This window comes from Heterodontus francisci, chromosome 2 (assembly GCF_036365525.1).
Source record: "Heterodontus francisci isolate sHetFra1 chromosome 2, sHetFra1.hap1, whole genome shotgun sequence".
In the NCBI taxonomy this organism is placed as follows: Eukaryota; Metazoa; Chordata; class Chondrichthyes; order Heterodontiformes; family Heterodontidae; genus Heterodontus; species Heterodontus francisci.
In genome coordinates, this window is record NC_090372.1 from 206,191,533 (window position 1) to 206,205,487 (window position 13,955).

The window sequence follows — 13,955 nt, forward strand, 5'->3', positions numbered from 1 at the left end:
TCCCAAGGCCACTCCTTCCTGACTGTATACCACTATGCTGCTACCTCTGGTGGGTCAGGACATACCCAGGAATGGTTATAGTGGAGTCTGGGACATTGGCTATAAGGTATGATTTGTTGACTATGACTATGTCAGGCTGTTACTTGACTAGTCTATGGGACAACTCTCAAACTAAGAGCATTAGTAAACCAGATGGGTTTATTATGACAATCCAGTAGTTTCACAACCATCATTACTAATTCCAGATGAATTAATTAAATTTAAATTCCCCAATAGAGGCCTCCGCAGTGACCTGCAGAGGAGGAGTGGACAGTGATCCACAAACTGTAGTCCCCTCCTAAATATCATAGGGAGATTTTGAGGATTGTCCATGAAATCCCAATGGCTGAGTACGTGGATATCAGAAAGACTCAGGCCCAGATAAGCCGACACTTTTACTAGCCTCAAATCCACAAAGATTTGGTTACATTTGCAGGACCTGCCATACTTGCCAGGCTGTTTGAAAACTACAACCTACAATCAAACTTGTTCCACTAATCCCCATTCCAGCTTTCGAGGAACCCTTCAGCAGAGTTCTGGTCGATTGCATGGGATCCCTCCCTAAAATTAGGACTGGTTACCAATACCTCCTAACCATCATGGCCACTCGATTCCCAGAAGCCGTACCCTTGAGGAAAATTACAGCTAAAGCTGTATGCGAGGAAGTGACCCAGTTTTTCACCTGATACAGACTGCCTAAGGAAATTCAGTTTGTTCAAAGACCTAATTTCATGGCCTGAATGTTCGGAGAAGTCATACACAGCCTTAGTATTGACCAGCTGAAATCTTCAGCATATCACCCACAGTCACAGGGGGCTCTGAAATGATACCATCAAACTCTGGAAACCATGATCAGGACATATTGCTGTGATTACCCCCATGATTGGGATAAAACAGTAGCTTTTTTGCTGTTCGCTACCTTTCGTTTGTCTATATATTTGACTCTTAAAACACTCGGGGACTAAAACACTATTTTGAAAACACTATCTGCAGTCAGTTGAGAGGTGAAGAGTGGAAGTCACGCACACCACCTCCCACCTGTCCATAACAATAATGTGACACCTTTCAGAATCTAGGTTAATGAAGCTTCTGGTAGGTTTAGATGATCCTCCACCATCTGCTCAATTTTAAAAGCTTTTGATCCAACTATTGGTCATTTCTCCTAGCTCTCACAACATTGCTGGGTGTACTTTTCCCTATTAATTGCCCCTTGTGAAGCACCTTGACACATTTTTTATATTAAAGGCACGATGTAAATTACAAGTTGTCATTGCTCTGAAGGGTTTCTACTCTTCTCATTGGAAGGAAGAAGATTCGCCCTGACACATCAATTGCTGCAGGGACTGAACTGAGATATCCTAAGAAAAAAAAGAAACACTTGCATTTGTATAGTGCCTTTCATGACTTCAGGACTTTACTGTTGTAATGCAGGAAATGGCCCAGCCAATTTTTCCCACAACAGTCCCACAATTGCAATGTGATGACACAAGTTAGGCCACAGCTGAAGTACTGCACGCAGTTCTGGTCACCACACTATAGGAAAGGTGTGATTGCACGAGAGAGGGTACAGAGGAGGTTTACGACGATGTTACCTGGATTGGAGAATTTTAGTTATGAGGAAAGATTGGATAGGCTGGGGTTGTTTTCTTTGTAACAGAGGAGGCTGAGGGGAGACCTAACTGAAGCGTATAAGATTATGAGGGGCCTCGATAGAGTGGATAGGAAGGCCCTATACCTCTTGGTTGAGAGGCCCATAAATAGGGAGCATAGATTTTAGGGTAAGAAGTAGGAGGTTTAGAGGGGATTCAAGGGATTCATGTTTTGACCCAGAGGGTGCTGGGGATCTGGAACTCACTGCCCGAAAGGGTGGTAGGGGCAGAAACCCTCATAACATTTAAAAAGTACATGGATATGCAATTGAAGTGCCGTAACCTACGAGGGATTAATTCTGGGGCCTTCCAGATGTGTATTTAAGTTGCTTACTCAGATTTGATTATTTTGCATTTCTAAGAAGGTAACAGTCCAAACTCAGGAATTTTAACCATTTGGACAAACTTCAGCATATAACAACTATGGCAACACTTTCATTTGTCACGTTCTTGCAGCACAAGGCTATGGACCAAGAGCTGGAAAGTGAGATGAGGCTGGATGGTTACTTGTCAGCTGGCCTGGACACACTGGGCTGAATGGCCTCCTTCTGTGCTGTACATTTCTATGATTCGACGAACTGTTTTCAGTGATCTTGCTGAATTATGATCTCATCAGAACCTGATCTGCATAATTCAAGAACACCTCCTTATAACAGGTGTCCTGCTCAAATGAGCAGGTGAAGATTGCACGGGGATTAGTGAGGGTAAGTCACTGTGTCAATTTTAACTACATGCCCAGCTGACCACTGTCCGTCATATGGGCAGGGTTAGAAATCATAGAATCTTACAACACTGAAGGAGGCCATTCAACCCATCATGTGTGTGCCAGCTCTTTGAAAGAGCTATTCTGCACTTTCCCCATATCCCTGCAACTTTATCCTTTTCAACAGATATCTTTTTTGAAAATTGGCCTTTAAATATCTCAATTACTCTAAGCACTTTTTTTTCCACTCTGCTTGTCTTGTTTTGTTATAGTATTAAAGTAGTGGTTATTTCCAACTAGGAATAAAATATAAAATAAGAACGGTGACATAATTCCACAGAAGTGGATAGAAACGGGTTTCCTTATAAAATTGGGACTGTGTAACATGCAACAGGTAAATTACCTTCCGTGGTAGACCTTCTTCTGATGCCGACCTCAGTTCCTTTTCCTCTTCTAGTCTTCCTAGTTCTTTTCCATTCCTGGTTCTGTTACTTCTCTCTCGAGAGCTCCTTGCACTTAAATGCGATCTCTCGGAGGAACTTCTCGACATGGCCTCATGCCCCAATCTGGTCAATGCCTGTGAAAATGCCAGTAAATCCTTTATAAAAGAGTGTGTTTCACTTATTAGCACTGATGTCTTTTTTGACAAGCGCATTAAACACATGCATCCTTAAAGTATCCTCAACGCATTGCCATACTCTGAAGGTAGAGAAGTACCCTGACTAACATCTGTCATAGCACCAGCCCCCAAGCACAGTCCCTTCAGAACCATGTTATTATCAATGTCGGGTTGAGCCAGTTATATATTCAGACTTTATAACCTGATTCCCAAATCTAAATCACTCCTCACGTTAACTACAATTGGCAACTTAGCAAAACTGGAATTTACACCAACTGAGTGCTGCAAACTGGACTAAGATGTTCTTATGCGCAGGAAGTGCTTTTTTAATTCATTCTCTGGATGTGGGCGTCGCAACACAGTTACCCTGAGAAGATCTTCTCGAACCATTGTAGTCATTCAGTGGTTTGCTAGGCGGCTTCAGAGGGTGGGTAGGGTATGGAGTCACAAGTAGGCCAGGCTGGGTAAGGATGGCAGGTTCCCTAAAGGACATCAGTGAACCAGTTGGGTGTTCACGACAATCTGACAGCTTGCTGGTCACTGTCACCGACTCCAGCTTCTTAGCTCCCGAATTTTAAAACAGAATTGAAATTTTCAAACTGTCATAGCCATCTGTCAAAACTACAAAATATTTAAAGGGATAGACAGGGTAGATGCAGGTAAGATGTTTCCCCTGGTTGGAGAGTCTAGAACCAGGGGACACAATTTCAAAATAAGGGGGAAGCCACTTAGGGCAGAGATGAGGAGAAATGTCTTTACTCAGAGGGTTGTGAATCTTTGGAATTCTCTATCCCAGAGGCTGTGGAACCTCAGTCATTGAGTATGTTTAAAGCAGAGATTGACAGATTTCTAAATACAAATGACATAAAGGGATATGGGGATAGTGTGGGAAAAAGGCATTGAAGTGGATGATCAGCCATGATCGTATTGAATGGCGGAGCAGGCTCGACGGGCTGAATGGCCTACTCCTGCTCCTATGTTCTTATGTCATGTTGGGATTTCAGCTCAAATCCCTCACATTATTAGCCCAGGCTTATATAATAAAAGCAAAATACTGCAGATGCTGGAAATCTGAAATAAAAACAAGAAATGCTGGAAATAATCAGCAGGTCTGGCAGCATCTGTGGAGAGAGAAGCAGAGTTAACGTTTCAGGTCAGTGACCCTTCATCAGAACTATTATATATTATATTTGCCCAATCTTACTGCTTGGTTAGTCCAGTAACATGATTGTAACATTCACAGCTACTGGAGCAGAAAATCATTACAGGAACAGAAAACTAACAAATCTTATCTCTCTTTCATATATCAGGAATACCTACTCTCGACAACTTCTCACTCCAAAAATACAAGCAATTTTTTTTGGTATCCTTTTGTGTCAATTTGGTTAACTTGGTGGCACGCACGCACACACCTACAGAGAGTTTAATTCCTTTTTCTGTCAGCGGTATAAGCGTGATATTCCAACGCTCTCCTGGCCAGCCTCCTGCCTTCCATCCTCCATCAAAATCAGTTTATCACAAATCGTACGCTAACTTGCACCGAGTCCTGTTCAGCCATCATCTCCCCCAATCCCCATGTTCACTGACCTACAGCAACAACTCCAATTTAATATTCTCATCCTTGTATCCAAATCCATCCATGGCCTTGTTCTCCCGTTCTCTGTAACCTCCTCCAGCCCTACAATCCTCCAAGATCTCTGTGCTCCTCCAACTCTGGCCTCTTGTGCTTGCCCAATTTCTTTTGCATTACCACTAGTGGCTGTGCCTTTGCTCAGACCCTAAGCTCTGGAATTTCCTCCCTAAATTCTCTGCCTTTCTACCTCTCTCTCCTCATTTAAGACACTCCACAAAAAACCTAGATCGTTGACCAAGATTTTGACCGCCTGTCCTAAAGTCTCTTCAATAAAAACAAGAAACGTTGGCAATACTCAGCAGGTCTGGCAGCATCTGTGGACAGAGAAGCTGAGTTAACATTTCAGGTCAGTGACCTTTCATCAGAACTGGCATATATAAGAAATGTAAAAGATTTAAAGCAAGTAAAGAAGGGGTGGAGCAAGAGATACAAAGGAGAAGGTATTAATAGGACAAGGTCACAGAATAGCTGACCAGAAGGTCATGGAGCAAAGGTAAAAAATATGTTTCTGGTGTGTTGAAAGACAAAGCGTTAGTACAGATAGGGTGTTAATGGACTGAAAACCGAACAGCCACAAGCACAAACATGAAAAAAAAAACACAGTGGGTAGGCACAGTAGAAACAAACTGAACAAACTAAAATAAAATATACACAAAAAAGAAAAAAAGAAAAAAGAACTAAAAATAAAAGTAAAAGGGGGGGGGGGGCAAGGGGTGGGGGGAGGCTCGTCATGCTCTGAAATTATTGAACTCAATGTTCAGTCTGGCAGGCTGTAGTGTGCCAAATCAGTAAATGAGGTGCTGTTCCTCGAGCTTGCGTTGATGTTCACTGGAACACTGCAGCAATCCCAGGACAGAGATGTGAGCATGAGAGCAGGGGGGAGTGTTGAAATGTTGAAATGGCAAGCAACCGGAAGCTCAGGGTCCTGCTTACGAACTGAGCGGAGGTGTTCCGCAAAGCGGTCACCCAGTCTGTGTTTGGTCTCCCCAATGTAGAGGAGACCACATTGTGAGCAGCGAATACAGTATACTACATTGAAAGAAGTACAAGTAAATCGCTGCTTCACCTGAAAGGAGTGTTTGGGGCCTGGGATAGTGAGGAGAGAGGAGGTAAATGGGCAGGTATTACACCACCTGCGATTGCAGGGGCAGGTGCCGTGGGAAGGGGACGAGGTGGTGGGGGTAATGGAGGAGTGGACCAGGGTGTCACGGAGGGAACGATCCCTTCGGAATGCTGACAGGGGAAGGGAGGGGAAGATGCCTTTGGTAGTGGCAACACACTGGAGGTGGCGGAAATGGCGGAGGACGATCCTTTGGATCTGGAGGCTGATGGGGTGGAAAGTGAGGACAAGGGGAACCCTGTCACGGTTCTGGGAGGGAGGGGAACGGGTGAGGGTAGAGGTGCGGGAAACGGGCCGGACATGGTTGAGGGCCCTGTCAACAACAGTGGGGGGAAATCCTCGGTTGAGGAAAAAGGAAGACATATCAGAAGCACCGTCATGGAAGGTAGCATCATCAGAGCAGATGCGTCGGAGACGGAGAAACTGGGAGAATGGAATGGAGTCCTTACAGAAGACAGGGTGTGAAGAAGTATATTCGAGGTAGCTGTGGGAGTCGGTGGGCTTATAACGAATATTAGTAGACAGCCTATCCCCAGAGATGGAGACAAAGAAGTCGAGGAATGGAAGGGAAGGGAAGTGTCGGAGATGGATCAGGTAAAGGTGAGAGAAGGGTGGAAATCTTTACGCGGCTCAGTGTTAATTTTTGTTTGATAACATGCCTGTGAAGAGACTTGGGACGTGTTTAACTCGGGTAAAAGTGCTATATAAATGCAATATGTTGTCAACAAACACCTGCTCCGCCTGTTCCTGCTGTTTCCGAAGCTGTTCCATTGCCTGCTGAAATTCGTTCTCCTTCTGCACGTTTTCTGCGATGGTGGCCTGATTCTGCTCATCATAGGCCATGGCCACAACAGCCAGGATCAAATTGACGAGATAGAAGGACCCGAGGAAGATGACCACGACAAAGAAGAGCATGTACGCCTTGCCAGCAGATCGCAGGATCTGGGTTTCAACAAAAAAATTTTTAAAAGGTTAGGTCACAATATTGAAACGGCACAGCAACAGGGTGAGTCAGCACCTGTAAAGAGAAAAGGCAGGTGAATATTTCAGGCTGCGCACATCGCTCCTGGGAGGAGGCACCAACTCTGGTTGGATGTATTCCTGGAGGGTTCCTCATACAACATCCTGCCCCCACACTCCGGCCATTGGCAGTCTGACACATCCACACATACAGCCTTCCCACACCTACTAGAAAGCAAAGACGCTCTTAAATACCCAATTGGAATGTCAGTCAAATAGCCTTTTTATCCCGTCTCCAATATTTTTTATAACTAATAAACAGAAGAGTTCAAAGAAAATGAAAGTGGTTTAAGTCCCACTCCAGAGACTTGTGCATATAATCAAGGCCGACATTCCAGCACAGTAGACGGACTGCTGCGCTATCGGAGTGGCTTCTTTCACGTGAGATGTTAAATCAGGGCCTCATCTGCCCTCTCAGCTGGATGGGAAAGATCCCATGGCTCTATTTGAAGAGTTCTCCGCAGTGTCATGATCAATATTTAATCCCTCAACCAACATCACTGAAACAGGTTATCTGGTCATTATCATATTAGTTTTTGTGAAATCCTGCTGTGGACAAATTGGCTGCTGAGTTTCCTATATTACAGCAGTGACTACAGTTCAAAATTACTTCATCAGCTGTAAATCATTTTGCAATGTCCTGAGGTTGTGAAAGGTTCTATGGAAATGAATATTTTTCTTCCTATTCTTTTAAGTAATTGGATTACTAGCTGTGGATTTATACCAGGGCTAATAATGATTTCCTGAAACGGCGTCATTGGGACGAATGAACTAACCTTGCTGCATAATTTGAGGTCAGCAGAAATGGACGACACACCCAGTACGTAGCAAGTAACGTGCTGCTAGTCCACCAAAGTTGCAGGGTTGGGTTTTGTGGCAGATTTTGAGGGGCTTGGAATGCTGGCATTTCTCTCATAGGAATAGTAGGCCATTCAGCCCCTCGAGCTAGTTCCACCATTCTGTGTCTTAATTCCATTTGCTCACCTTTCTTTCATGTCCATTGATACTTTTACCTTCAAAAATCTAGCGATCTCAGTCTTGAGACGTTCCCACCAACCACAGACTTTTGCGGCAGAGCAAGTTCCAGATTTCCACTAGTCTTTCTGGGAGAAAACTGTTTGCTGATTTCACTTCTACATGGCCTAGCTTTAAAATTAGGACGATGCCCAGGTGCAGATGTTTGCAGCACAATGACCATTTGCAAGGATTGCCATTTTGAAGAGGAAAAGCACATAGGAAAGATGAAACCACCCAGGCAAACAATTAAACATCTTTGTATCCACCTTTGCCCCCAGTCTCCTTCAATACTTTCAAGTGCCCCATTGTAACAAGTGCCGAATGGATTTTTTGATGAGGTAACAGAGAGGTTTGATGAAGGGAATGTGGTGAATGTTGTCTATATGGATTTTAAGAAAGCATTTGATAAAGTACCACATAAAAGGCTGGTTAACACAATTGAGGTTCATGGAATAGAGGGGTCAGTGTCCAATTGGATAAAACAATTTGGCTTATGGACAGAAAATATCAAGTTGTACTAAATGGTTGCTTTTCAGACTGGAGGATGGCAGGCAATGGTGTTCCCCAAGGGTCAGTGCTGGGGCCACTGACTTGGAGCTTGGAAAACAGAGTAAAATTTCAAAATGTGCCAATGACACCAAACTTGGAGGTGTGGCAAACAGTTAGGATGATATGAACTGCCTGCAACAGGACATAGATAGACTAGCAGAATGGGCAGACAGGTTACAGAAGGAATTTAATATTGACAAGTGTGAGGTGATGCATTTTGGCAGAAGGAATAGGGAGAGGCAATACAGACGTAATGGTATAAAAGAGTGTGCAAGGACAGAGGAACCTGGGGGCGGCGTGGAGGGGGTGTGCATGTGCATCAATCTTTGAAGGTGGCAGGACATACTGAGAGAGTGGTTAGTAAAGCATATGGGATCTTGGACTTCATTTAGTACAAAAGCAGGGAAGTTATGCTGAACCTTTATAAAGTTTTGGTTAGGCCCCAACTGGAGTATTGCCTTCAGGTATGGTCATCTCACTTCTGGAAGGATGTGAAGGTCCTTGAGAGGGTGCAGAGGAGATTTACCAGAATGGTTCCAGGGATGGGCGATTTTAGTTACAAGGTTATGTTGGAAAAGCTGGGTTTGTTCTCCTTAGAACAAAGGAGATTGAGGGGAGATTTGATAGCAGTGAGCAAGATTAAGACAGGCATAGATAAATTAGACAAGGAAAAGCTGTTCTGATTAGCTAATGGTACTAGGACTAGGGAACACAGATTGAAGGTTTTGGGTAAGAGGTGCAGGGGGAATTTGAGGAAGGAATTTTATACACAGCGGGTGGTAATGACCTGGAACTCGCTGCCCACAAGGTTGGTGGAAGTGGGGACGATCAATGACTTCAAAAGAAAATTGGACGGCCACTTGAAGGAAATGAACTTGTAGGGCTATGGTGATTGAGTGGGGAAGTGGGACTGACTGGATAGCTTCGTGGAAAGCCAGCATGAACTCGATGGGCCGAATGGCCTCCTTCTGCGTCGTAAATGACTCTATGACTGGAGCCTTGGCTCAGGCATTCCTGCTGCATTATGTGAGGTATATACAATTATGAGAGGCATAAATAGGGTAGATAGCCAGAGTCTGTTTCCCATGGTAGGGGGTGAATAAAACTAGAGGGCGTAGATTTAAGGTGAGAGGGAGGAGGTTTGAAGGGGATCAAAGGGGTAAACTTTTCACACAAAGAATAGTGGGTATCTGGAATGAGCTGCCTGAGGAGGTGGTGGAGGCAGGAACAGTAGCGACATTTAAGAGGCATCTGGTCAGGTACTTGAATGAGCAAGGCATAGAGGGATATGGAATTAATGCAGGCAGGTGGGATTAGTATCGATAGGCATTATGGTCGGCATGGACGCGGTGGGCCGAAGGGCCTGTTTCTATGCTGTACGACTCTGACTCTAACACTTCATTAAACACGAAGCATCTCAGATGCAGAGTAGGCCTCGGGCATCTAAGGCTAATATAGGAGGCCAGTTCACCTGATGGATGGGAAAACCACACAGCTCAACAGCAGTTTGTGGGCAAGAGGAGTCTTCTTAAAGGCTCTTCATCAGAACATATGTGGGGTGGTTGACGTTTCCATCTAGTATCATCTGATAGTAAGTCATTCATATGCTAGTTGAAGAATTATTTCTGCTTGATTTCAGTAACAGAGGCAGCTATAATTAAAGGATTATTGAAAGGGAAGTACATAGAGAATACATTTAAGCGGACTTTTGAGAAGTATGCCTTCATTTAGCATCATAGTTTATGAAATTGCCAGAGCTGTAGAAAGACTAGAAATAATAAAAATATATAACACACTTTGCAAATTTGTTACTTCTTACACGGCTGATTTGTTTCATTTGCATCAACCAAAAATTGCGTATTTGGCAACAAGCTGTAACACAAACCCCAAGAGGCCTTAAAATGAACTGCATTGGTCTACTTGCAGTTAGTTGCTCAGGAATGTTGTTTTTTCTTCTAGGTTTGTATTATCAAGTACACTTGAACAAGAAAAAAATCTTAAGTATTGCTGAAAATAGAGACATATTGTCGAAGTTTTTCATCTTGCACTCATCAAGACAATCTGAAAGAATACCAATGTAAGGGAAAACAACAACTTTATACCATAGGAAAAGAAAGTGCTGATTGGTTGGCAAGTGAAGCAAAATCTTATTGGAAAAAATGCACCAAGCAGATTTCAAAATGTACGCTCAAGAAATTGAGGGTGGTGGTGGGTCTGTGTACCAGTCTGTATACCAATCTGTGTACCAATCTTTATTCCAGCCTGTGTACCAGTCTGTGCACCATCCATGTACCAGTCTGTGTACCATCTATTTTCCAGTCTGTGCACCACCTGTGCACCAGTCCGCGCACAAGTGTGTGAACCAGTCTGTATGCCAGCCTGGGTCCAAGTTTTTGTAACAGTCTTTGCACCATTCTTCACATTCGTCAGTGCATCTGTGTACCACTCCGTGTATCAGCCTCCTGCACTCCTCCCTCTCCCGCCAACCATCACTCACTCACCAGCTGAGGTTCATAGGTTTCAGAATAAAAGACAGTGCACAGGTAAGCATGGCTAACATTCCACCGCCAACGACCGCAGCCTGACTGCATCACTTGCATCATTGTATTTCCACCACAGTCTTTGAGCTAGAGCTAATCTTTTATGGATGAGTTAACTGTTCGAGGCAGGGCTAGACAGAGGGTACACCAGAATGCAGGAAGCAGCTTACCCCATCTTGGGTTGGGGGGATGGTAGTGGGGGGCAGTGGGAAGCAAAAACTAGGCAGGATTATTTATCCAGTGCTACAAACAGGCATTGCTGTCAGTCCAACTTCAATTTGCATTGGCTGGAGAGCATTTCATTGCCCACGTGCTGTTGCAATAATCTCAAGAGTGACTGCCCGGAAAGAAGAACTGCAATCGTATCACGTGAGCTATCAAGACTCCAAATTGACATCACTGCCCTCAGTGAGGCCCACCCTCTTGGGGAGGGGCAGCTAAAGGAACAAGCAGGGGGATAGACCTTAGAGAGATACAGCACCGAAACAGGCCCTTTGGCCCACCAAGTCCACACTGACCATCAACCACCCATTTATACTAATCCTACATTAATCCCATTTTTCCCTCTCACATCCCCACCTTCCCTCAATTCTCCTACCTACACTAGGGGCAACATTTTACAATGGCCAACTTACCTATCAACCCACAAGTCTTTGGCATGTGGGAGGAAACCGGAGCACCTGGAGGAAACCCACGCACTCACAGGGAGAACTTGCAAACTCCACACAGGCAGTACCCAGAACTGAACCCGGGTTGCTGGAGCTATGAGGCTGTGGTGCTAGCCACTGCACCACTCTTCTATTGGAAAGGAAAGGTTGATAGTGACCCTCATGTCCATGGAATTGGTTTTGCCATCTGGAATATAATTTTGGATGCACTACCAGAACTCCCAAACTCATGACACTTCACCTGCAGCTCAGCTGTAATCAATATGCCAACGCCATCAGTGCTTATGCCCCACCCTTGACTCCAATGAAGATGTTAAGGAAAAATTCTATTCCAACCTTGATGAAGTCCTGACTGCCATCCCAAAAGAAGAGAAGATCATCCTTCTGGGGGAATTTAATGCCAGGGTTGGCCATGACTCTGATGTCTCGAGAAGAGCATTGGGAAAAACGGGTTGGGAAAATCCAATGCAAATGGTGTCCTCCCGCTGACAAAGTGTACTCAGCATGGCCTCATTATAACAAACACCCTCTTCCGCCAGAAGGACAAATACAAAACCACATGGAGGCATCCTGGATCAATCCACCTCCTGGATTATGTCATTGTTCGAGTCAAAGATCTAAGTGATGTATCACTGGATCCATGCAGGGAACTGATGCCTGCTGGGCAGATAATCAACTTGTTCGATCAGTGATGAACATCCAGCTAGCACCAAGACATTGCAAGACCCAAAGGTCCAAGAGGAAGATGATCAATGTCTCAGCCCTAAAGCAGCCCGACCGAAGAGAGGAATTCCAAGTGCAGCTCACAACCAATCTGGAAAATCTTCACCCATCCAACTCAATTTCAGAACAGTGGGAACAAGTAAAGTCAGTTGCACTGGACTCCTGTGTCCAGACCATTGGATTTGAGTATTGTTATCACCAGGACTGGATCAACAAGAACAATGCTGAAATATGTGACCCCCGGAACAAAATGAGCAGCCGTCGTTGCCTGGCAGAACAACCCAAGGTCGCAAGTCAAGAAGACAGCATTCCAACAGCTCAAAGCTGACACCCAAAGACAAGTCCGGAAGATAAAGGACAAGTGATGGGAAGAGAAAGCCTGAGAGATCCAACAATATGCTGACCATCATGGCTTTTCTGATGCCACCAGGGTCATCTATAGACCAAGGTCAAATGGACAAAACCCCTTTGCTCACCGGATGGGGTCTCTCTTCTTAAGGATGACAATGCCATCCATCAATGCTGGAAAGAACATTTCAACAACTCCTCAACTGTGAATCCACAGTGGCAGCCGATACTCTCCAGGCTATCCCCCAGTGCCCTGTGGTAGAACCCATGGGTGAACAACCTTCGATGGGAGAGCTGCAACAAGCAATCAAATGGATGAGAAACAACAGAGCCTGCAGCCCCGATGATATTCCAATTGAGATCATCAAAACTGGTCGGCCTTTGCTCACATCAAGACTCCATGCAATCATCCTACGGATTTGAGAGGAGAAAGAATATTCTCCCCCCCAAACCCTGCACAACCCCACCCCCTCCCCACACAACACCCACCCCCTCCCCACACAACACCCACCCCCTCCCCAACTTCAGGAATGCAACAGTTGTAACTATCCTCAAGAAGGGAGATAAATCAAGCTGTGGAAATTATCGAGGTATTTCTGTCTTGTCCATAGCAGGGAAGATCCTGACATGCATTCTCCTGAATCGCCTACTTCCCATGGCTGAGGAAATCCTCCCAGAGACACAGTTTAGCTTTGAACCTTCCAGATGAACCTCCGACATAGTCTTTGTTGCCCGAGAAATCCAGGAAAAATGTCGAGAACACCACCAGGTACTCTTCATTACGTTCATTGATCTGACCAAAGCATTTGACTCAGTAAATCACAAGGCTCTATGCTCCAAAGATTTGTTTGTCCAAAAAACTTCATTACAATCCTGCACTTGCTCCATGATGATATAACTGCAAATGTCAACTGGGAGATCTGAAACAGACGCCTTCAAAATCCGGACCGGGGTCAAGCAAGGCTGCGTGATAGCCCCAGACTATTTACAATCTACTTGACAGTGGCTATTCACCTCATGGAAGATCAGCTGCCCTTTGGTGTGAGTATTAAATACCGTCTCGATGGAAAACTCTTTAACCTCAGTCACCTCTGTGCCAAAACTAAACTGACCACCAGAGACATACATGATCTACAGTTTGCAGATGACTGCAGTGTTGTTGCCCACTCTGCACCAGATCTGCAAGCCACTCTCAATCTCTTCAATTCTGCATACCAGAAACTCGGCCTGTCCTTGAATGATGCCAAAACAAAACTCATAGATCAACCAACACCTGGTCAACCAAATATTCCACCTCCCATTTATGTTGAAGGAGAGGCTTTGGAGT

General features: G+C 44.7%; 1 protein-coding gene across 1 annotated transcript in view; it reads right to left on the bottom strand.

Annotated features, from left to right (window-relative positions):
* scn5lab (sodium channel, voltage gated, type V-like, alpha b) overlaps window positions 1–13,955 on the bottom strand; it is a 371,240-nt gene that overhangs the window by 283,648 nt on the left and 73,637 nt on the right. The window contains exons 9-10 of the mRNA XM_068015187.1: window positions 6,483–6,705; window positions 2,795–2,970 (exon numbers count right to left, since the gene is read on the bottom strand). Coding sequence (XP_067871288.1) covers window positions 2,795–2,970; window positions 6,483–6,705 — 399 coding nt within the window. The remainder of the gene's footprint in view (window positions 1–2,794; window positions 2,971–6,482; window positions 6,706–13,955) is intronic.